This window comes from Mustelus asterias, chromosome 1 (genome assembly GCF_964213995.1).
Source record: "Mustelus asterias chromosome 1, sMusAst1.hap1.1, whole genome shotgun sequence".
In the NCBI taxonomy this organism is placed as follows: Eukaryota; Metazoa; Chordata; class Chondrichthyes; order Carcharhiniformes; family Triakidae; genus Mustelus; species Mustelus asterias.
Window position 1 is genome coordinate 57,511,233 of NC_135801.1, and position 23,553 is coordinate 57,534,785.

The following is a 23,553-nucleotide window of genomic DNA, read 5'->3' on the forward strand; positions in this document are numbered from 1 at the left end:
GGAACCCCACTGGAAACTGCCTACCCATCACAAAAGCATGAATCAACAATTACCCTTTGTTTCCTGCCACTATGTCATTTTTGCATCCAGCTCTGTACATTTCCTTGGATCCAGTGGGCTTTTTTTTTAACCAATCTGGTTGAATTGAATTGATTTATTATTGTCACATATATTGGGTTTACCAAATGGGACCTTGTCAAAGACTTGCTAATATCCATGTTCATCAACTACACTGCCTTCATCAATCCTTCTTGTTACTTCCTTAAAAAATTATATCAAATTAGATAGACACGACCTTCCCTTAACGAATCCATCCTGATTGATGTCCTTGATAAATCTGTTTTTCTAAGAGTGACAGTATATCCTGTCTCTCAGAATTGATTCCAATAATTTGCTCAATCACTGAAGTCAGACTAATTATTCAGTCTATCCCTCACTTACGTTTTAAACAGAGGTACAATGTTAGCAGACCTCCGGCACCTCAAGTGCATCCAATGAGGATTAGAAAATGATGGTCAGATCCTCCGAAACTTCATCCCATTTAACAATTAATTTGACCTTGGTGATTTATCCACTTTCAACAATGCTAATCCCCTCAACACTTCCTCTCTCCCTGTTTCTCATATCCAATACTTCACACTCCTTCTCCTTAACTGCAACGTCCCGTGGTTCTCCTCTTTTGTGAAGACAGACACAAAGTATTCATTAAAAACCGTACCTAAATCCTCTACCCCTACACATAGGTTACCTTTTTGGTATTTCATGGGCTCCGTTCTTTCCTTAGTTATCCTCTTACTCTTAGTGTGTTGATAAAACATGTTTGGTTTTCCCTGATTTTGCTTGCCAATCTTCTTTCATGTCCTGTCTTTGCTTTTCTAATTTCAGTTTTGATTTCACCTCTCCACTTTCTAAACTCCTTTTGGTTTTCTGTAGTATTGAGATCTTGGAGTCTGAGATAAGGATTCTTTTTCTGCCCAATCTTACCCTGTGTGCTCCTTGACATCCAGGGAACTCTAGATTTGGCTGTACGATCCTTTTTCTTTGTGGGAATATGTTTACTCTGAATCCCTTGAATATCCCCTTCTGAATGCCTCCCACAGCTCCAACACTGATTTACCTTCAAGTAGCTGTTTCCAGTCCACTTTGGCTAAATAGTAAATTTGGCTTTTTCTCCATTTAGAACTGTAACTCCTGTTTTATCTTTATCTTTTTCCAGAATTATGTTAAAACTAATTAAATATGATCACTACCACCAAAATATTATCCCACTGTCTCTCCTTTCACCTGCCCAGCTTCATTCCTACATACTGGCCAAAAAAGGTTCCCTGAATGCACCTTTAGAGTTCTATTCTCTCCATTTCTTTCACAGTAAAACTTTCCAATCAATGTTGGGATAATTAAAATCTCCCGTTATTACTGCTCTACTGTTTTTACACTTCTCAGAAATTTGTTACAGATTTGCTGTTCTAACTCCCTCTGACTGTTTGGGAGTCTATAGTACACTCTCAGTAGTGTGACAGTACCTTTTTGTTCCTAAACTCAATCCAAAAAGCCTCAACTGATGATCCTTCTAACATATCACCCCTCCTCACAGCTGTAATTGCTTCTCTAACCAGAATTGCCATTTTTTTAATCCCCCTTCTCTATCTTACCCTAAAACCATGTAACCAGGAATGGTGAGCTACCATTCCTGTCCCTGGTTAAGCTATGTTTCGGTAATAGCTGTGATGTTTCTATCCGAACCCTCAACTCCTCTGCTTTATTTGCTATACACCTTGCATTGAAGAATTATATTCTGGAGCACTGCCAGACTCTCATTTTCTAGCTTTTGTATCCTGTCTTCCAGCCTCACTCACTAATTTTCTGTCTTCCATTACCATTTCTGATTCTGCCCCATTTTAGTCGACTTTCAAGTTCCTATCCCCCTGTCAAATTAGTTTAAACACTCCCCCTACAGCACTAGCAACCTCCCAGCAAGGATATTGGTCCTGGCTTCACCCCGAGGTATAAAACATCTGGCTGATTCAGGTTCCAGCTCCCCAATAATCGGCCCCAATGCCCCAAGATCTGAATCCCTCCCTCCCTCCCTACACCATCTCCCAGCCATGCATTCATCAGCTCTAACCTCCTATGTCTACGCTCACTAGCGTGTGGCACTAGTAATCGGGAGATTAATACCTCTGAGGTTGTAATGTTCTAACTATATTAGGGCTTGTGGGTTTCAACAGAAAGAAAAGAACGTGGCTTACACACACACAGATTCAAACTAACACACAACAGCTTTTATTGAAAGTGATGTTCTCTGCTCTGCACTGAATACTAAACTGAAAGTAAAACAACCGCTTCTGCAAACACCCTAAAGACATCACCATCAAATCATGTGATCAGCTCTTACAGCAACCTGCAACCCTTTTAAATATATAGCAGAGGTCCTGCTTTTTAATGTCTTACGGGGTGGCACAGTGGTTAGCACTGTTGCCTTACAGCGCTAGGGATTTGGGTTCAATTCCGGCCTTGGGTGACTGCCGTGTGGTGTTGTACGTCCTCCACGTGTCTGCGTGGGTTTCCTCCAGGTGCTCTGGTTTCCTCCCACACTCCAAAGATGTGCGGATTAGGTTGATTGGCCATGCTAAATTGCCCTTTACTGTCAGGGCGTTTAGCAGAGCAAATGCGTGGGGTTACGATTATAGGGCCTGGTTGGGATCGTTGTCAGTGCAGGCTCAATGGGCTGAGTGGCCTCCTTCTGCACTGTAGGGACTCTATGATACCTTTGGTACCAATGTGAACCACAATCTCTGGCTATTCATCATCCCCCTTAAGAATCTTTCGTAGCCGCTTTGTGATATTCTTGACCCTGGCACAGGGAGGCAACAAACCATCCTGGGGTCACCTCTACAGCCGCACAAACGCCTGTCTGTTCTCCTAGGTATTGAATCCCCTACCACTATTTCTCTTCCACTCTCTGTCCTTCCTGCCCTGCAGTTGAGCCACTTGTGGTCCCAAATGTGGCTCTTGCTGTATTCCCCAGTTCCAAAATTGGAAACTGGTTTGTGAGGAAGATAGATTCACAGGACATCTGCACTAATTGCTTAGTTCTCTTCGACTTTCTGGTGGTCACTCAATCCCTCAAAGCCTGCACATTCCTAAACCTGTAGTATGACTATTTCAGTAAATGTGCTATTGATGTAGTCCTCGGCATCGTGGATACGCCACAGTGACTCCAGCTGTTGCTCAAGGTTTCTGCAGCTGGTGACACCTCCTGCACATGTGATTGTCTAGGCTGCGTGAAGTGCCCACTACTCCCACATGTCACAGGATGGGCTGAGCTGCTCTGCCGTACTTTACGATTACTTTTATAATTTATTATAAACTGGAGACTAGAAAGTCGAGTAGATTTACTCACAATCAGCTCTTCCTCTTGTTCCTGTAAGTTAGTTACTTAAGGGTTATTGCATTATCTATTTTTCTAATATAATTGAACCTTACACTTTCCTAGTTTACAGACAAGGACAGAAAATCTCACCAACTACAGGAGAATGATAATGAAGGTATTAGATGGAGCACCCCTTCATGCACCAAATTCCCACATAAACCAAATTCCCAATACCATATCGGTCTATGTCTCACTCAAGCACATTCTCCCATCTCCTCATGCATCTTTGAGTCACGCCCACCAATAGAAAAAAACGTGAGGATTTGATGTGGCCTGGCCGCTGTTAGCTTGCGGTCTGAGTTCCACAGCAGCCATTGCTGCTTTGGCACTTGCAAAGCCAAAATCTTATATCCTGACTCTACTGGGGGTTGTAACATAGTTTGGGAAGTTTGTCTCATTATTTCTATTGGAAATTATGTGTCTCTCAAGGTTTTAGATTACAACTGTGAGGTAATTTAAAAGTCTTCCCTTTGGGTGCATTGCATCAGCCAGGACTCGTTTATCATGATTATATCTCAAAATGAAAAAGACCAGCTGATCCTTTAAGGCTGTCCCACGATTATGATGTCTTAAGCATCAAGATACATAACACACCACCCATTCCATCCCTGCCTCCTCCTCACACCCCACACCAACAGCTATGCAACCTGAGAGTTACAGAACAAAGAGATCTAGGGGTACATGTTCATAGCTCCTTGAAAGTGAAGTCACAGGTGGTCAGAGTGGTGAAGAAGGCATTCAGCATGCTTCGTTTCATTGGTCAGAACATTGAATACAGGAGTTGGGATGTCTTGTTGAAGTTGTACAAAACATTGGTAAGGCCACACTTGGAATACTATGTACAGTTCTGGTCACTCTATTATAGAAAGGATATTATTAAACTAGAAAGAGTGCAGAAAAAATTTACTAGGATGCTACCAGGACTTGATGGTTTGAGTTATAAGGAGAGGCTGGATAGACTGGGACTTTTTTCTCTGGAGCGTAGAAGGCTGAGGGGTGATCTTATAGAGGTCTATAAAATAATGAGGGGCATAGATCAGCTAGATGGTCAATATCTTTTCCCAAAGATGGGGGCGTCTAAAACTAGAGAGATACAAAAGGGTCCAGAGGGGCAATTTTTTCACATAGAGGGTGGTGAGTGTCTGGAACAAGCTGCCAGAGGTAGTAGTAGAGGCGGGTACAATTTTATCTTTTAAAAAGCATTTAGATAGTTACATGTGTAAGATGGGTATAGAGGGATATGGGCCAAATGCAGGCAATTAGGACTAGTTTAGGGGTTTAAAAAAAAAGGCAGCATGGACAAGTTGGGTCAAAGGCCTGCTTCCATGCAGTAAACCTTTATGACTCCTGGGTGAGGCAAAAAATGATCAACTTAGGGAAACAAATAATCTTAAGTGGCTAAAATAAGTCCAAAAAACATTTTATATAGGATTGCATTGCATCAGATATACAGCACAAAAACAGGCCATTTGGCCCAATAACTCCGTTCCAGCATTCATACTTCACCTCCTCCAATCTTTCCTCATCTAAATCTATCATAACCCTCTATTCCCTTCTTCATGTGTTTGTCTAGCTTCCCCTTAAATGTATCTGTACCATTCACTTCAACCATTCCCAGTGGTAGCTACTTACACAATTTTAACTCTTTGGGTAAAGAAGTTTTTCTGAATTCCCTATTGGATTTCTTAGTGATTATCTTTTTTCCCCCCACGATATCAAAAGCTTTTTAAAGCTTTCCATTAGGTCACCCCTCAGCCTCTCTTTTCAAGAGAAAGGAGACCCAGTTTGTCAATGCCTTCGACTCGGAAGAAACATATGCGATCAGGTCTTCGCACTAACCACTTTCATTACTAACACAAAACTTCTGTATTCTTCTGGTGGCGCACAATTCCCATGAAGGTGGTGATCAGGCTAGTGTGCGGATAGGTTTTTGGGAAGGCAGGGCTGTGTGTGTGTGTGTGTGTGTGTGTGTGTGTCGTGTGCCTGGCTGGCTCATTCCCTGTCTTTGGGGTTCTCGCTCGCTCACTCACTCTCACGTTCACCTTGGGCCTGTGAAGTTTGGAGATTAATATTGTAGCAGGGGATGCTGAAACCCCTGCTTATTAAAGGGCTTTTAAAACAAAATAGACTAGGCTGAAATAGGGACTATAATGTGCCTTGTATATACCAAAGGTATCACCGTGTGCCTCATACGTATATTATACAAAGGTATTGCCTTAACCACGTATATAATCAATAATAATGGATTTTTAACCAGTATTATAACTTTGAAATGCACTTTTAAAGGTGTTTGTGAGTTTTGGTGCATAGTGGGAAAAAGCAGAACCAGACAGGCCAAATTCAAATGGAACAATGAAGTATAGAACTTAATTAGTGTGAGGCTTTGGCCTTGCAGCTGTGAGGTATTAGCTAATGGAATGAATAGAAGGATTCAACTGCTAATTAGAATGAATGAACATTCTGCTCCTTACTCGGCCTGATAAGGTAGCCGGTTAGACAGGATGACTCCGTTAGTTCTCACAGTATGCAGTTGGCAGGAGCGAACCTTGAATCTGTCAGATGTGCATAAGCAGGTTGCTAAGCAATGAAGGAAGGACGTTTGGGATCCAAGTAGCCAATGAATTCCTAATTATGCCGGGGGTAGAATGTTGTTGGCCAAGGTAAATAATGTGTATTAATGTAATTGGACCATCCAGTTTGTATGACAGATTGGGTGGGGAATACAAATCTTCGAAAATAGTACATCAGATGTGTTCATATGATATAATTTTAGAAAGAAATTGGAATCCATCTGGCATCTCTCTCCCAATGCGAAATTGGTCAAATAAAGAACGTATTTGACTGCATAACTGTCTCTCACAAGTTTTGTATTCACTTGGACTGAATGCAGGACCCCCAGAGGGAAGCCCCCAGAGAATTCCCCTAACAAAGATCACTGAGGATTTCAGGTGGCTGTGAAAGTGACGAGCTGCCCAGGGCCTCTCTGTTGCTGCTGCTCCTCCAGCAGCAACAATGTGGACTCCTGCAACTCTTTAATGGGCTGGTACCTCTGTGGGAGGGCGAGAGTGTGGCCAAGGGGAGATTACATCAACCAGAATGCAACCTGGCTGCCAAAACAAATAGCTGCACAGACTCGGGCTCTTGTTCCAGGACAATCAGATCTCCATTGTTAGAATTTTATCCTAGAGCAGAGTGTCCACCACGAACGTGAGTAATATTGAAGTGTGAGGCGGCCACTTGAGAGAAGGGTGGTGGTGCCAGTAAAGATAAAGGAAAAAGCTGCCCTGAAGCTACAGGCCTGATGATTTACATCTTGTGCAACCTTTCTTCCTGGTCTTGTCCTGGATTGCCAGAGACTGGTTTAATCTAGGCATCACCCTTGACAGAATCCTGATGCACAGACAATGTTCACATCAAACTTATCGATGTACAACTCAACAATGTGCATCATCACAGGTACTCTTCAACCAACTTGCCTCCCCTAGCTCCAAGGCCTGAGCAACATTGCACCACCCACTACCCCCACATCAGGAAACTAATTGCAATAGGCCTTCCTTATAGAAGGACCTCCTCAACCCACCAGCAGTGCACCTTGCTTCACATCACCCCATATGGTTAACCCATTATGCTGAGGAGTAAAAGCCTATGGGAGGAGCCCACTGCTTGTCCATCCAACTTTGATCGCCCATGGTGACAGTGGGCCCCTTGAAACCGTTTCCGGACTGGCCAAGGCTTCTGTGTCACCATCCAACATCAGTGGGGTTGTTAAGACCATCTAGGCTTGCAGCTGTGGTGCAGTCCAAGCAATGACTCACATTGTCGAGGTGTGTCCACTGACTAAACTTCATGCCACGCTCTAAGAAATCTCTCTGGCTGCTGACAGGTCTATTGCTTAGCTCTGTGATTATGCACATTCTGAATAGAGAAATAAATCTTTTCCTAATATGAATACCTATATATTTCTAGTATGATTCTTGTAAATCTTCTCTACACACTCTCCAGTGCCTCCATGCTTTTTTAGTACCATGGCAACCAGAACTATATATGGTATTCATATGATCTAACCAAGGTTTGTTATAGGTTTAGCTTTCCTTCCCTACTTTCCAATTCTATTTCTATAGAAATAAAGCCTAGTACTTGTTTGCTTTTTTAAGGCCATGCTCTTTTAGTGTTATTGTATTTGTACCGCAAGATCTCTTTGTTCATCTCTGATGAAAGATCAACATTTCAAACATGGGATGTAATTTACACTTTCAGCAGTGGCAGAAGACTAGCAGTAGTGGATAGACTGACTTCAATGGGAAGGAGAATTTGGCAGGTTGATCCACTGATGCAGTTTTCTGCAGTGAACAAAAGTGAAAATCATCCTCACCATTACTAACTTGAGGAGTGTTTCCAGGATTTTGTTTGTTTAATGCGGCAAATGTTTTTCTCAATGAGCTCATCCATTATTCCTTGTAACGGGCATAAGTCAACTGTTAGCAATACCAAACTGTATACACCAATTAAGTCCCATTTTTGATTGTGAGGATATCACTATTCAGTTCAGAATTAGAGAAAGAAATCAACCAGCACATGGAGGTTGGGGAGGGTGGTACCGGCTCAATAAGTGGCCTACTGGCACCTACAATTGAGACTTGCATATGAAGAACAGGCACATGGACAAAATAAGTGTCACTGATGTCTGTGAAACTACTGCAGCATCCAGAGCTTTCAGCTAAGATGGGAAGAAAATTGAGAACATAAAACTAAAATGTAAATACTTTTTTGTGGAACGGACTCCTGTCAAAAGAACTGAATTGTAAATGCAGAAGAATTATTGTACAAGGTGAAGTAGCTCATGTGGTTGAGGTGAGTTTTTAAAGACATTTTAATCTCTATTTATTTGTACATAAGGGCTGAACAAATGATTTGATTTATTATTGTCACATGTATTAGCAGTGAAAAGTATTGTTTCTTGTGCACTATACAGACAAAGCATACCATTCAGAGAAGGAAATGAGAGAGTGCAGAATGTAGTGTTACAGTCATAGCTAGGGTGTAGAGAAAGATCAACTTAATGCAAGGTAAGTCCATTCAAAAGTCTGATGGCAGCAGGGAAGAAGCTGTTCTTGAGTTGGTTGGTACGTGACCTCAGACTTTTGTATCTTTTTCCCAATGGAAGAAGGTGAGAGAGAGAATGTCCAGGGTGCATGGGGCCCTTAATTATGCTGGCAGCTTTGCCGAGGCAGTGGGAAATGTAGACAGAGTCAATCGATGGGAGGCTGGTGGATTGGGCAACTTTCACGACCTTTTGTAGTTTCGTGTGGTCTTGGGCAGAGCAGGAGCCATACCAAGCTGTGATACAACCAGAAAGAATGCTTTCTATGGTGCATCTGTAAAAGTTGGTGAGAGTTGTAGCTGACATGCCAAATTTCCTTAGTCTTCTGAGAAAGTAGAGGCGTTGATGGGCTTTCTTAACTATGGTGTCGGCATGGGGGGACCAGGACAGGTTGTTGGTGATCTGGACACCTAAAAACCTGAAGCTTTCGACCCTTTCTACTTCATCCCCTGTTGTTGGAGACACTTTCTCTACACTTCCTGAAGTCAATGGCAATCTCCTTTGTTTTGTTGACATTGAGGGAGAGATTATTGTTGCTGCACCAGTTCACCAAATTCTCTATCTCATTTCTGTACTCTGTCACGTCATTGTTTGAGTTCCGACCCATTCTGGTGGTGTCGTCAGCAAACTTGAAAATCGAGTTGGAGGGGAATTTGGCCAGTCATAAGTGTATAAGGAGTATAGTGGGGGCTGAGAACACAGCCTTGTGGGATACCAGTGTTGAGGATGATCATGGAGGTGTTGCTGTCTATCCTTACTGATTGTGAGGATAAAATGACGAGTTAATTGAGTAAGACTATGAAGTGTTTATGAAAAATGCATACATTATTCATAATTGCTTTTTTTCCTTTCCTGGAAAACCTCTTGCAGAAATTAAGCACAATCGAAATGTTGCAGAAAATGGACACAGGCCTCCAGGTATTGTTCAAAATGCCCAACAGCCACTTTTAAGTAAGCCAGTGGCTCCTCGAGTTTCCTCACACGTGAAAAATTCCATCAATGCAGCTGTCATCTTCACAGAATTTCTCAAGGAACTTGCAGCCATTGCACAGGAACATTCCATTTTATCTCATACTCCACTGGAGGAATGTGAAGAATAATTCTGAAGTGATTTTAATGCAAAAATGCGTTCTACTTTTAAAACATTTTCCAAAGTAATAATGTAGTTCTATCTGCCTTAACTACAGAAAGATTGGATTGGGGTGAAGAGAAAAAGTGGAACTACCTTGCCTCAATGAAACAAGACTGGGAATTTTTAAGAAGCTTTGGTTTTTAAATCCAGTGGCCTTATTGTCAAGAAAATGCACAAAATTAATCGTCTCTCTATGCAATCTGCAATGTATGAGAATTTTTATGTGGACAAAAACATTTTAATTGAATGTTAAGGGGTATGAGAGTATGTATAAATATTATAAATGTCCAAACACACACTTCTGGTAGTTTGTGGATTTGAGATGTGAACATGAGTATTCTTTCAATATCTGATCATATCCTGCAATATTTCACTATGAATAGTACCAAAGATCAAATGAATGAGGAATGAGGTTTGCTGCCACCCAGATGCTGATCAAAAAGAATGACATTGTTTTTCTGATGAACCTTTTTAATATTGTGGTCATGTTATGAAATTCCAAATGTGTCTGTACAGTATCCAAGGGGTGCACACGACAGCTACAGAAAAGTAGCAATGGTGTGAAACAAAGTTTACTTTATTCAGATGTCCTTCACACTTTTTATATACTGTAAAATCTGTTTGAATGTGTATATAGTTGGTGGCTGAGTATAGGGAAAGAATCATGGTCTTGGTGACTCCACTGTTAAACCCGTGTGTTGAATTTTTTGGGAATGTTGGTAGAAATTCTAAAATCAGATTTCTAAAATTTAATAGAACTACAGAATTTTGGTGTCAAGACTATGGATCCGAGGGTTAATGGTATTTATAAATAAGTTGCTGAATAACTTATTAAAACTGTCAGTACATTCAATAAAATGTAGTGTGTGGTCTCTGCAAATTGCTATTTTAAGGGTTTTCACTGAGAAATTATTTTGTTGATTACAATAGTTTAATTTCAAGCATTAAAACTTTGTGAATGAGGACTAAATGGTATTTATTTGAGGGGTGTATTAAAAGCTAGTGCAGTATAGGAATGAATTTAATATCACTCTTAAATGTTCATTTAATGAATGTATTGCAGATAAGAAACTTTTGCTGTTACTTGAATAATTTTTTTGATAGTCAAACACATCCATACAATCCACCTTCTACAGTTCCCATTAATTGTCATCCCTGAGTTAGTGTTTAGGCTTAGTGGATATTGAACAGCAGCAATACAAAAGGATTTCCAATTGCTTGTCAAACATGTGTCAGCTTAAGTTCACCTGAACAAATGCAGAAATAGCTGGAAATACTCAAGTCAGACAGTGTTCTGGAGCAAAAAACAATTAATATTCCTGATCTGTGACCTTTATGGAATGGTGCTGATGAAATGTTGTTTTTCTCTCCACTGATGCTGAGTATTTCGAGCATCTATTGTAGTTTGCTTTTACATTTTTCATAAATAGGAATCTCATTGAATTAGCCATCTGGTTACTGCCCAAATCTGAACAACAGCAGTTTGCATTCATCTCAATCCAGGGCATGTAAATTTAATCAATAAAGAACAGGAAATGACAGTTATTGCACAAAGTTACAGAGCTATCCGAGGTAGCTAGATCCTTTTTTGGTTATTTGGTTTTCAAACTCAATTACACATTTGTACTTTTTTCATGATTATTACACAATTCAATTGGTAATCTCATACAATCTGCCTGTAATAATGAACACGCAATTGTGAAAATACTGCAGGTAACCTACAAGTTTTTTTGAAATATTTATGTTAATGATGAAATTGAGTATTCCACTAACTTCATCTGGTAGAACCGCAAATAATAAAGTTAATCTATTGCCATGATGTTGGTGGATAATTAAGACAACACTCTGGCAAATTCAGTCTCATTCTGATTGATTTCATGTAACTGCAGAATTAGAACAGTTCTGCTTTGTCTCGATTTCCACTGTTGCAGCGTTCAGGACAGTTTCCGTTTCAAAATGGCTTTCACTTGAGTAGGGGCAGCCCGGCCATGTGTTACCCTCTGAACTTGGCCAATAAGTTTATTTAACACTTTCCAGTTTCCTTGCTGTATTTCAGAAACCTACAAAACAAGTGAAAGAATAGCTGAAGCACAATTACTATTTTTATCTATCAATCAGCCAAAATCAGTCTTTTAATATTGTAGAATAGTTTTTACCTCAAGTTACAAAGATGAGTTCAGCCTTCACAATTCAGCAAGATAACCATATGCACAATCCCAACCCATGTGTACCTTCAGTAACCACTACTTCCACATAACTCTTAGGTCACTTTGATGATCAATTAAAGACTGGGATTAATCATGTTTTCCGGATATAAGATAAACTACCAATGTTAAGTCCTGTTCAAGGTCTTAAACATTTATTCTCCAGGTGTTGCTCAGCATGAACATGAAATGTCTCTGACAAAACGTGTATGAAATTTGAAAAGAGTAAAGTCAGCAATGTACAATTGATGACATTTTCCTTTCACCATATCAATAAGCCAGTAAGCCAGACCATAAAATAGCTGAGCTAGAAATTTGATGCCACAATTTCTGAACATCAACTTCTGATCTCAACACTTGCTGCATTATGAAGTTTATTGAGTGGTGGTCAAGCACTTTCCAGAAAAAGATGACTGGTATCTTGGATCAGCTACATATACTGCCAGATGTCTAACTACACTGGACCAGGATTCCAACCCAGCAACTGAAAAAAAAATGTTAACATTAGGAATCAGGAAATGAAAGAAAGAAAGGTTAAGGGGAAGGAAATAAATTGTGTGACTATCACACTCGCTCCATATTCGAACTCTTCCTTTTCTATTTGCTCTGATGACTGCTGTTCAAGCTACATGATGCTCATGATGGTGGGATTCAGACACTAATCTTCGTTTTTCTTCTCAGAGTCCAGCAAGAGAATACTACATTAGTGGCACCATATAAATGCAAGTTTCTGCTGCTTCCTGGTTAAGTATGAACATAATCTAAAGGAAGATAACACTGGAAAAAAACAATTTAAGTCAGGCAGGGCCGAAGTCTCAACTCCATAACAGTGAATGAAGCTGCACTTGGTTACTTAGAGCCCCTTTCTATAAATGAAATAAGGATCACCAAGAAGTAAATGGACCTGAAATAGTAAAATGAAGGAACAGTAGGCCTTTCAAGCCTTCATACCTGCCCCATCAATTTGTTGGCCATGGCAACTCTTTTTAATCTTACTCCCCACCCTTTCATATCCTTTTACTGTCCTTGCCTCCCAGTATGTGTTTCCTTTCAAATATTTCAATGTATATGTTAGGAATGAGAAATCATTGCTTTCTAGAAATCTTACAAGCATTAACATGTAAAATATACTCAGAAACTAGAAGCAGGAGTAGGCCATTCAGCCCTTTATTTTGATCATGACTGATCATCAAATTCAATATCCTGATCCTTCCCCCCCATATAACTTTAGCTGCAAGAGCTATATTTAATTTATTCTTGAAATCAGACAACATTTTGGTCTGAACTACTTTTTGTGGTACGGAATTCCACACATTCACCACCCTCCCTCCAGGTGAAGAAATTTTTCCTCACCTCAGTTCTAAAAATTTTACCCCTTATCCTCAATTAAATATTGTAACTGTATTTTAGCAATAGGATAATATTAAATGATCTATTTAACAAATCCTTCCAATATTTCATTACCTTCCACTCACAAAAATACATTACTGAATAAAATACAACAATGACAGAGAAATTACCAAGGAAACATTAATAAGGAAGAACTATTGTAACTTGCAGCAATTACTTGCCACAGTGCTAGTTTTTCCTCAGACTGACACTCAGGTAAACTTCTGAAAAGGCAGCAGTATTTGTTGGAATAGCTTACCTCTGCAGGGTGATCTTCAATAACCGATTGACAAATCTGTTCTAGTTTCTTATGATCTTGGATCAGTCCCAATTTTTTTTGTTCAACTATCTGGACTGCAGTTTTCCCTTCTCCCTTCCACAGTTCAGCAAATACCTACCAAACCAATTCAGAATCAGAAGTAAGATACCTTACAGCCCAAGTCACTTATGAAAGTGCTGTAAATGCATAGTTTACCAAATTAGCTAATCAGGTGATTCAATAAATTATACAATTCTTTATCCTATGATTTTTAGAATTGGTGTAGATTCTCCAGTACTATGATAGTGATAACATACTGTATATACTGCTTATATAGCATACATTTCTTAATGTTATTCAATCCCGTAGTATCAAGATCCCTATAGTTCTGCACCTTTATCTAATCAATAGCTGAGCCCATTCAGAACAAGCTGATATCAGATTTGATACCCCAATTGGGCTGTTAGTTTATACCAGATGAGGAGACAAGACACATTGCTAAAGAATCAACCTGGGTGCTTATTTCTACAAGATTAGGGGACAAAGGCGTGGTGGTAATGTTGCTGAATTCGTAATCCAGAGATAGAGGCTAATATCTAGGGACACTTAGAGGAAAGATGTCTTTTGTCCGTACCTGGTTTGGCCAACGTGTGACAACCCACACCCTCAGCAATGTGACTGGCCTCAACTTCCTTCTGAAATGGCCAAGTGAACCACTCAATTTTACAAAAATTACACACAAAAAGTAGAGTAAAAATGGATATGATGCATGGCATCGACTTGGGCACCGGATACAACAATGGGCACATCTTGTCAGGTTGTCCCTACAAATTCCTCCACTCAAACATCTGGGGACTTGTACCAGAAATGGGAGAACTGCCCCACAGTGTGTTGAGCAACAGCATGACAGTCATACAGACAAAACCACAGGTGAGATTTTCCCCCAAAAAGTTTAAGCGTCGAATTCGTGTAAAAACTGGAGTAAATCACACTTGTTTTTTCAGTGGGAGTTTAAAAAAGAATCTCCCACACTCTGTGCACTGCAGAGTGCCCCAGTGTAAATTCCGTTAAAAATCAGGAGGTGGGGCCTATCCCCATGGAAGAGGCCGGCAGCATAGCACTGAGAGGGCCACTGCGCTTGCGCTGATCTGTCAGTGCTGAGATTGGTGCATGCGCAGTGACCCTGTCTGCTGGCCTCCCGATTCCTGGCCAGCTCCGTGACCCCCGCATTGCCGCCCTCCACTCCCCTAAACATGCCCGGGCCCAGTCCTGAACGTCGCCCCAACCCCCCGGAACCTCCACACGTAAATTCCCATTTTTGTCCCGAATCAGCCCTACTCCTCCATTTACCATGTTTTTACAGTTTATCTGCCTATCCAAGACTTTGGGATTCCCCTTTATATTGGCTGCAGTCCTTTCTCATAATCCCTCTTTGTTCCTCTAATGTGCTTCTTCAACTCCCCCCTGAACCTTCTGCATTCCTCTTGGTTCTCAAATGTATTTTTTACCTGATTCCTGTCATTAGCACACTTTTTCTTCTTTATCTTAATTTCTATCTCAGGGAGCTCTGGATTTGTTTCCCTCCACTGACTATCTGTTTTGATGATAGCCCATGGTTCAACTACAGTTTTTCCTGCCAACCTTTCATTCCAGTCTAACAGGCCCAGCTCCGTTCTTGCCCCATTGAAGTTGGCTCTCATCCAGTTAATTATTTTTACTCTAGATCTCCTATTATCCTTTTCTATCATCATCTTAAACCTTACAATACAATGATCAGTCTCCTAAATGTTCCCCCATTGACACTTGATCTACTTGTCCCACCTCATTTCCAAGAACCAGATCCAACAATGCCTCCTTTCTTGTTAGATTGGACACAAACTGCTGTAGAAAATCTTCCTGAACACAATCTAGAAACTTTTGCCCATCTCCACCCTTTACCACTGTCCCAGTCTTCATTTGGGCAATTAAAGACCCCATTATTGTTGCTCGGGCTGCAGTGGAGAGTGACAGTTGGTGTCTCAGTGTGGGAGTGCTGCTCGGGCTGCAGTAGAGTGTGACAGTTGGTGTCTCAGTGAGGGAGTGTTGCTCGGGCTGCAGTGGAGAGTGACAGTTGGTGTCTCACTGAGGGAGTGTTGCTCGGGCTGCAGTGGAGAGTGACAGTTGGGGAAGTGTGGGGAAGTTTTTTTTGTTTTCTTTTTTTCTTGCTGGTAATGGCTTCAGGGATGGCAGTTCAGGCAGTATGCTGCATCTCCTGTGGGATGTATGTGGTGAGGAAATCCAGTAGTGTTTCAGGAGATTTTAGTTGTAAGAAGTGCATTAGATTGCAGCTTCTGGAGGAGCGTGTAAAGGAGCTGGAGGGGGAGGTAGAGGAACTCCGCATAATTCGGGAGGCGGAGGTGGAAGTTGATAGGAGTTATAGAGAAATAGTAACTCCTAGAAATGAGGCTTGGGTCAATGCCAGGAGGAGGGGTAAGAAGCAATCGGGAAGACAATCCCCTGGGGCGGTTCCCCTCCATAATAGGTTTTCGGTGCTGGAGGCTACAGTTGAGGAGGAATCAACTGAGCATAGAGAGCAGATCTCTGGGGGTGAGCCGAGTGAGAAAGCTCAGGTGGTTAGGGGCTGTAAAAGACTGGGCCTTGTGATTGGGGACTCCACAATTAAGGAGACAGATAGGAGGGTCGGAACTAAAGGTAGGGACTCAGGGTTGGTGTGTTGCCTACCAGGGGCTGGGGTCCGGGATGTGTCTGACAGGGTATTCAGGACTCTTAGGGGGGAGGGAGATAAACCACAAGTTATTGTACATGTGGGGACACACGACATAGGGAGGATAGGGGAAGGGGATATTAGGCAGGGATTTATGGAGTTGGGGTGGAAACTAAAGGCCAAGACTGACAGAGTGGTTATCTCTGGACTCTTGCCTGTACCACGGGATAGTTTAGAGAGGAATAGGGAGAGGGAAGGTTTGAATTCATGGCTGAGGGGATGGTGCAGGAGGGAGGGGTTCAGGTACTTAAGCAATTGGGGCTCGTACTGGGGAAGGTGTGACCTCTATGAGAAGGATGGTCTACACCTTAATCAGAAGGGGACCAATATCCTGGGGGGTAAATTTGCTAAGGCCATGCAGGGAGGTTTAAACTGATTCGGGGGGGGGGAGGGATCCTGAGTAGTGGGGCTGAAAGTGAGGGATGCATGGATGGGGACTGCAATGCACGGCATTGCAGAGGTGGGGTGGAGCAGGGTTTGAAATGTGTATACTTCAATGCCAGGAGTATTCGCAATAAAGTGGGTGAACTTGCAGCGTGGATCAGTACCTGGGACTTCGATGTTGTGGCTATTTCAGAGACATGGATAGAGCAGGGGCAGGAATGGATGCTGCAGGTCCCGGGGTTCAAATGTTTTAGTCGAAGTAGGGAAGGAGGTAGAAGAGGGGGAGGGGTAGCATTATTGGTCAGAGATTGTATCACAGTGTCAGAGAGGAGGTTTGATGAGGACTTATCTGTTGAGGTAGTATGGGCGGAGATTAGAAATAGGAGAGGAGAGGTCACCCTGTTGGGAGTCTTTTATAGACCTCCTAAAAGTTCTAGAGAGGTTGAGGAAAGGATTGCGGAGTCAATCCTGCTTAGGAGTGAAAGTAATAGGGCAATTGTTATGGGGGATTTTAACTTGACTAATATTGACTGGAATTGTTATAGCTCTAGCTCGTTAGAGGGGTCAGTTTTTGTTCAAAGCGTGCAGGAAGGTTTTTTGACTCAGTATGTAGACAGGCCAACTAGAGGTGAGGTTATATTGGATCTGGTGCTGGGAAATGAGCCAGACCAGGTGCTAGACTTGGAAGTTGGTGTGCATTTTGGTGATAGTGACCACAATTCGGTTACGTTCACCTTAGTGATGGAAAGGGATAGGCATGAACCTCGGGCCAATGGTTTTAGCTGGGGGAAGGGTAATTATGAGGCTATTAGGAGAGAATTAGGAAACATAGGTTGGACTAGGAGATTACAGGGACTGGGAACGTCCGACATGTGGAGTTTTTTCAAGGAGCAGCTACTGCGAGTCTGTGATAGGTATGTCCCTGTCAGGCAAGGAGGAATTGGTAGGGCTAGGGAACCGTGGTGCACCAAAAAAGTTTCTTTGTTGGTTAAAAAGAAAAAGGAGGCTTATGTTCGGATGAGACGTGAGCACTCGGGTAGTGCACTAGAAAGCTTTAGATTGGCTAAGAGGGAGTTGAAGAGCGAGCTTAGAAGGGCTAAAAGGGGACATGAGAAGACTTTGGCGGATAGGGTTAAAGAGAATCCTAAGGCGTTCTATAGGTATGTCAAGAACAGAAGGTTGGTTAGGGCAAGTTTAGGGCCAGTTATAGATGGCAGAGGGAAGTTATGTGTGGAACCGGAGGAGATTGGTGAAGCATTGAACCAATATTTCTCTTCGGTGTTCACGCAAGGGGACATGAATATAGCTGAGGAGGACACTGGGTTGCAAGGGAGTAGAATAGACAGTATTACAGTTGATAAGGAGGATGTGCAGGATATTCTGGAGGGTCTGAAAATAGATAAATCCCCTGGTCCGGATGGGATTTATCCAAGGATTCTCTGGGAGGCAAGAGAAGTGATTGCAGAGCCTCTGGCTCTGATCTTCAGGTCGTCGTTGGCCTCTGGTATAGTACCAGAAGATTGGAGGTTAGCGAATGTTGTCCCATTGTTTAAGAAGGGGAACAGAGACTTCCCCGGGAATTATAGACCGGTGAGTCTCACTTCTGTTGTCGGCAAGATGTTGGAAAAAATTATAAGGGATAGGATTTATAGTTATTTGGAGAGTAATGAATTGATAGGTGATAGTCAGCATGGTTTTGTGGCAGGTAGGTCGTGCCTTACTAACCTTATTGAGTTTTTTGAGAAAGTGACCAAGGAGGTGGATGGGGGCAAGGCAGTGGACGTGGTATATATGGATTTTAGTAAGGCGTTTGATAAGGTTCACCATGGTAGGCTTCTGCAGAAAATGCAGATGTATGGGATTGGGGGTGATCTAGGAAATTGGATCAGGAATTGGCTAGCGGATAGGAAACAGAGGGTGGTGGTTGATAGTAAATATTCATCATGGAGTGCGGTTACAAGTGGTGTACCTCAGGGATCTGTTTTGGGGCCACTGCTGTTTGTAATATTTATTAATGATCTGGATGAGGGTATAGTTGGGTGGATTAGCAAATTTGCTGATGACACCAAAGTCGGTGGTGTGGTAGACAGTGAGGAAGGGTGTCGTAGTTTGCAGGAAGACTTAGACAGGTTGCAAAGTTGGGCCGAGAGGTGGCGGATGGAGTTTAATGCGGAGAAGTGTGAGGTAATTCACTTTGGTAGGAATAACAGATGTGTTGAGTATAGGGCTAACGGGAGGACTTTGAATAGTGTGGAGGAGCAGAGGGATCTAGGTGTATGTGTGCATAGATCCCTGAAAGTTGGGAATCAAGTAGATAAGGTTGTTAAGAAGGCATATGGTGTCTTGGCGTTTATTGGTAGGGGGATTGAATTTAGGAGTCGTAGCGTTATGTTGCAACTGTACACAACTCTGGTGCGGCCGCACTTGGAGTACTGTGTGCAGTTCTGGTCCCCACATTACAGGAAGGATGTGGAGGCTTTGGAGAGGGTGCAGAGGAGGTTTACCAGGATGTTGCCTGGTATGGAGGGGAGATCCTATGAGGAGAGGCTGAGGGATTTGGGATTGTTTTCGCTGGAAAGGCGGCGGCTAAGAGGGGATCTTATTGAAACATATAAGATGATTAGAGGTTTAGATAGGGTGGATAGTGATAGCCTTTTTCCTCTGATGGAGAAATCCAGCACGAGGGGGCATGGCTTTAAATTGAGGGGGGGTAGTTATAGAACCGATGTCAGGGGTAGGTTCTTTACCCAGAGGGTGGTGAGGGATTGGAATGCCCTGCCAGCATCAGTAGTAAATGCGCCTAGTTTGGGGGCGTTTAAGAGATCCGTAGATAGGTTCATGGACGAAAAGAAATTGGTTTAGGTTGGAGGGTCACAGTTTTTTTTTAACTGGTCGGTGCAACATCGTGGGCCGAAGGGCCTGTTCTGCGCTGTAATGTTCTATGTTCTATGTTCTATTATAACTACTCTATAATGTTTGCATCTTTATGTAATTTCCCTGCAGATTTGTCTTTCTACATCCTTTCAATAGTTGGTAGTCTATTATAGACGACACTAAACAATGCAATTGCACTCTTTTTCTTCCTTAGCTCTAGTCAAATTGATTCTGTCCTCTGGGACACACTCTTGCAATGCTCCCCTTGACCAATACCTCCACTCCTCCTCCTTCCCTTCCTTTCTTATCTTTTCTGAACACCTTGTACCCAGGGGTATTTAACACCCATCCTGCCCTTCCTTGAGCCAAATCTTTGTTATCGTCACATCATATTTCCACAACACAATCTACACCTATAACAGTAACCCTGATTTAGAAGTCATTACTTTCTCCCTTCCTTCAACTCCACTGATTACTATTCTCTCAACTAGTGCTTTCAGTCTATCCCAGTGTTTTGTGCATCCTGGTATTCCTCTTTAATATTTCTCCATTGTTACCCCACACCGCTGCCGAGTTAAAGCCCTCCCAACAGCACTAGCAAAATCCCCCACAATGAACTCAGTCCCAGCTCTGTTCAGGTGCAACCTGTCTGGCTTGTACAGGTGGCATCTCCCCCTGAGCCATCTCAGTCCAAGGAATCTAAAGCCCTCCCTTCATGCACCATCTTTCCAGTCACACATTAATTTGCTTCATCCTTCTATTCCTGTACTCAGTTGCACACGGCACTGGGAGTAATCGGAAATTACTACATTTGAGGTCTTGCTTGCCAAATTTTGATTGCAGGACCCCAACTCCTTCCTACCCAAGTCATTGATATCGATGTGGGCCATGATCTCTGGTTGTTCACCCTCCCTTGAAGAATGTCCTGCAGCCATTCTGTAACATCCTTGTCCCTGGCACCAGGAAGGCAACATACCACATTGGAGTCACATCTATGGTACGTTTGTCTATTTCCATAACTAAAGAATCCCCTATCATTATTGTTCTTTCTTTCTTCTTCCCTCCTGCACAGTTGAGCCGCTGGTGGTGCCACAAACCTTACTCTGACTGCGCTTATCTGAGGAACCAGCTTCCAAAACAGAAAACCAATTTCAAAGCAGGACTCGAGGGGACTCCTGTAGTACCTGCTTTGTTCTTTTGTACTCCTGGTGGTCATTTGTTCCCTCTCTGTCTCCAGACCCTTAAGCTATCACTTTCATTTATGAATGCTGGTCGACAATTAAACAACCAACTGGAGAAGGCAGTTCCACCAACCATCCTCAAATGATGTGGTGGGCTCCACATCAGTGCAAAAGAAGAGGCTGAAGCATTTGGACCCCTCTTCAGCCCCAATTCTGCACAAATAATCTCAACTTGCCCTCCTTCTAATGTCCCTACCATCATAGATACCAGTCTTCAGTCAATTCGATTCACTACACATAATATCAAGATATGGCTAAAGACATTGGCACATTGTGGACCCTGACAACATCCCAGTAGTACTGAAGAATTTGCCCAGCTACTAGTCAAGTTGTTCTGGTACATCTACAACACTGGCATCTACTTGACCATGAAAATTTACCCAGTAATGCTGTCCACAAAAAGCAGGACAAATTCAATCTAGCCAGTTATCACCCCATCAGTCTATTCTCGATCAGCAGTGATGGAAGGTGTCACTGACATTGCAATCAAGTGGCACTTAGCAGCAACCTACTCGTTGATGCTCAGTTTGTGTTCCACCAGGGCCACTCAGCTCCAAATCTCAGTACAGCTTTGGTCCAAATAGGGACAAAAGAGTTGAATTCAAGAGACAAGGTAGATAGTCAATATCTTTTCCCAAAGATAGGGGAGTCTAAAACTAGAGGGCATAGGTTTAAGGTGAGAGGGGAGAGATACAAAAGTGTCCAGAGGGGCAATGTTTTCACACAGAGGGTGGTGAGTGTCTGGAACAAGCTGCCAGAGGTAGTAGTAGAGGCGGATATAATTTTATCTTTTAAAAAGCATTTAGATAGTTACATGGGTATGATGGGTATAGAGGGATATGGGCCAAATGTGGCAACTGGGATTAGCTTAGGGGTTTTAAAAAAAAGGGCGGCATGGACAAGTTGGGCTGAAGGGCCTGTTTCCATGCTGTAAACCTTTATGACTCTATGAGGTGAGAGTGACTGTTTTGACATTAAGGTAGCATTTGAGCCGCTGTTGTATTAAGGAGTCCTCACACAAGTGATTTGATTGACTGATTTGCATCATATCTAGCAACATGAAAGATGGCTATAGCTGTTGGGGGCCAATTATCTTGACCTCAGGACATTTCTTGCAGGAGTTCCTCAGGGTTGTTCCAGGCCCAGGCAGCTCGTTCATCAATGAACGTCTCTCCATCATAATGTCAGAATTGAGAATGTTCGCTCATGACTGCATTATGCTCAGTACCATGTATGGCTCCTCAGATAATGAAGCAGTCTGTGTTCACGTGCAGCAAGACTTCGACAATATTCACAAGCTTCGGCTGACAAGAGGCAAGTAATTCACGTCACACAAATGCCAGGTAAAGAATCATCTCCAACAAGAATGAATCTAACCATCTCTCCATAACATTATCATCTTTGAATCCTACACCATCAACATCCAAGAGGGATTGCCAAGGATCAGATACTTAACTGGACCAGCCCTAAAAATACCATGACTACAAAGGCTGGGAAGTCAGAGTCTGGGAATTCTGCCCCAACATCTACTAATCTTCAAGTACAAGGCACAAGTCAGGAATATGATGGAATACCCTCCATTTGCCTGGATGAGTACAGCTCCAACAATACTCAAGATACTCGATATCATCCAGAACAAAGTTTGTTCTACACCCCATTTTAGACATTCACTCCCTCCACCAACAACATTGGTGTTAATTCATCTACACAAAATGCACTCCAACAACTCGCCAAACCTCCAAACTGGTAATTAGCATTATCTGAGAGCAGGACGACAGGCATATAAGAACACCACTACCTGCAAGTTCCCCTCCAAACCACACCATCCTGACCTGAAACCATATCAGCGTTCCTTCACTGCTGTTGGGTCAAAAGCCTGGAATTCCCTTCCTAATAGTGCAGTAGGTGTACCTACACTAGATAAATTCAGTGGTTCAAGAAAACAGCTCACCGCCACTTAAGGGCAATTTGGGATGAGAAACAAATGCTGGCTTGGCCAGCAAAATTCAGATCTGGAAATGAATAAAAAAAGGACCCACATTTGTAAGAAAAGGATTATGCTTGACTCAGATTCCCATCACAACCAATTAAACTGCTGACGTAAAAAAAATGGTAATATCGAAAATTCAGTAATAGATTTTATTTACAAATGGCATTATAAAGCTCTGTGCATGGTTATTTAATACAAAAATAAACCTTTTCAGTAGAAATTGGTGTTTACTCACCTGCTTTGCTACAGATGAAGATATAAATCCTTTCTCCAAGAGGTTCAGCAGCTCTGAAAAAGCAGAGGGGCTAATAGGACTGAAAGAGAATGTGCAGAAATTAAATGCTAAAGTCAACTGTAGATTAAAAAATCCATTAATAGCATTTAAGAAAATAAACCTTGTATAATTTTATACAATCAAAATAGCAACAAAAAGTGTAAAAAGGGAGTGGCACAGAAATCCTATACAGAATTCCAAATACAGATGAGTTATACCGAGATGAGGATTTCTAATTGGACTGATAACTACACTGAATTTTAACCAAAGCAGGGAGAACGTGAGTTGGGAAATCTTCCCTTATTGGTTTATTCCCAAAACTGAGTCCAAAACACAAGTTCAAGACAGAAACTCATCTCAGTCTGGAGCTTTCCAGAAAATCACCAGGGTAGCCTCAAAGAGTAGCTGTTTTTCCTTCCAGCAATTAAAATTCAAGTAATCAAATAGTTCTCTTTAGGTGCCTTGCTGGTCATTTAGCTAAAGACATATGACTTCTTGGAAAAGGTAG

The 23,553-nt window shown here is 42.1% G+C and overlaps 2 protein-coding genes across 9 annotated transcripts in view; one reads left to right on the forward strand and one right to left on the reverse strand.

The window, feature by feature from the left end:
- The window catches only part of fhip1aa (FHF complex subunit HOOK interacting protein 1Aa), a 170,104-nt gene extending 159,548 nt beyond the window's left edge, over positions 1-10,556 (forward strand). For both annotated transcript variants that reach the window (XM_078212504.1, XM_078212515.1), the window contains one exon: positions 9,405-10,556. In XM_078212504.1, coding sequence (XP_078068630.1) covers positions 9,405-9,634 — 230 coding nt within the window. In that variant the 3' untranslated portion in view covers positions 9,635-10,556. The remainder of the gene's footprint in view (positions 1-9,404) is intronic.
- Positions 10,557-10,765: 209 nt separating this feature from the next.
- gatb (glutamyl-tRNA(Gln) amidotransferase, subunit B) overlaps positions 10,766-23,553 on the reverse strand; it is a 66,037-nt gene continuing 53,249 nt past the window's right edge. For all 7 annotated transcript variants that reach the window (XM_078212553.1, XM_078212531.1, XM_078212590.1 and 4 more), the window contains 3 exons: positions 23,007-23,085; positions 13,519-13,653; positions 10,766-11,726 (listed from right to left, as the gene is read on the reverse strand). In XM_078212553.1, the coding sequence (XP_078068679.1) occupies positions 11,601-11,726; positions 13,519-13,653; positions 23,007-23,085 (340 nt within the window). In that variant the 3' untranslated portion in view covers positions 10,766-11,600. The remainder of the gene's footprint in view (positions 11,727-13,518; positions 13,654-23,006; positions 23,086-23,553) is intronic.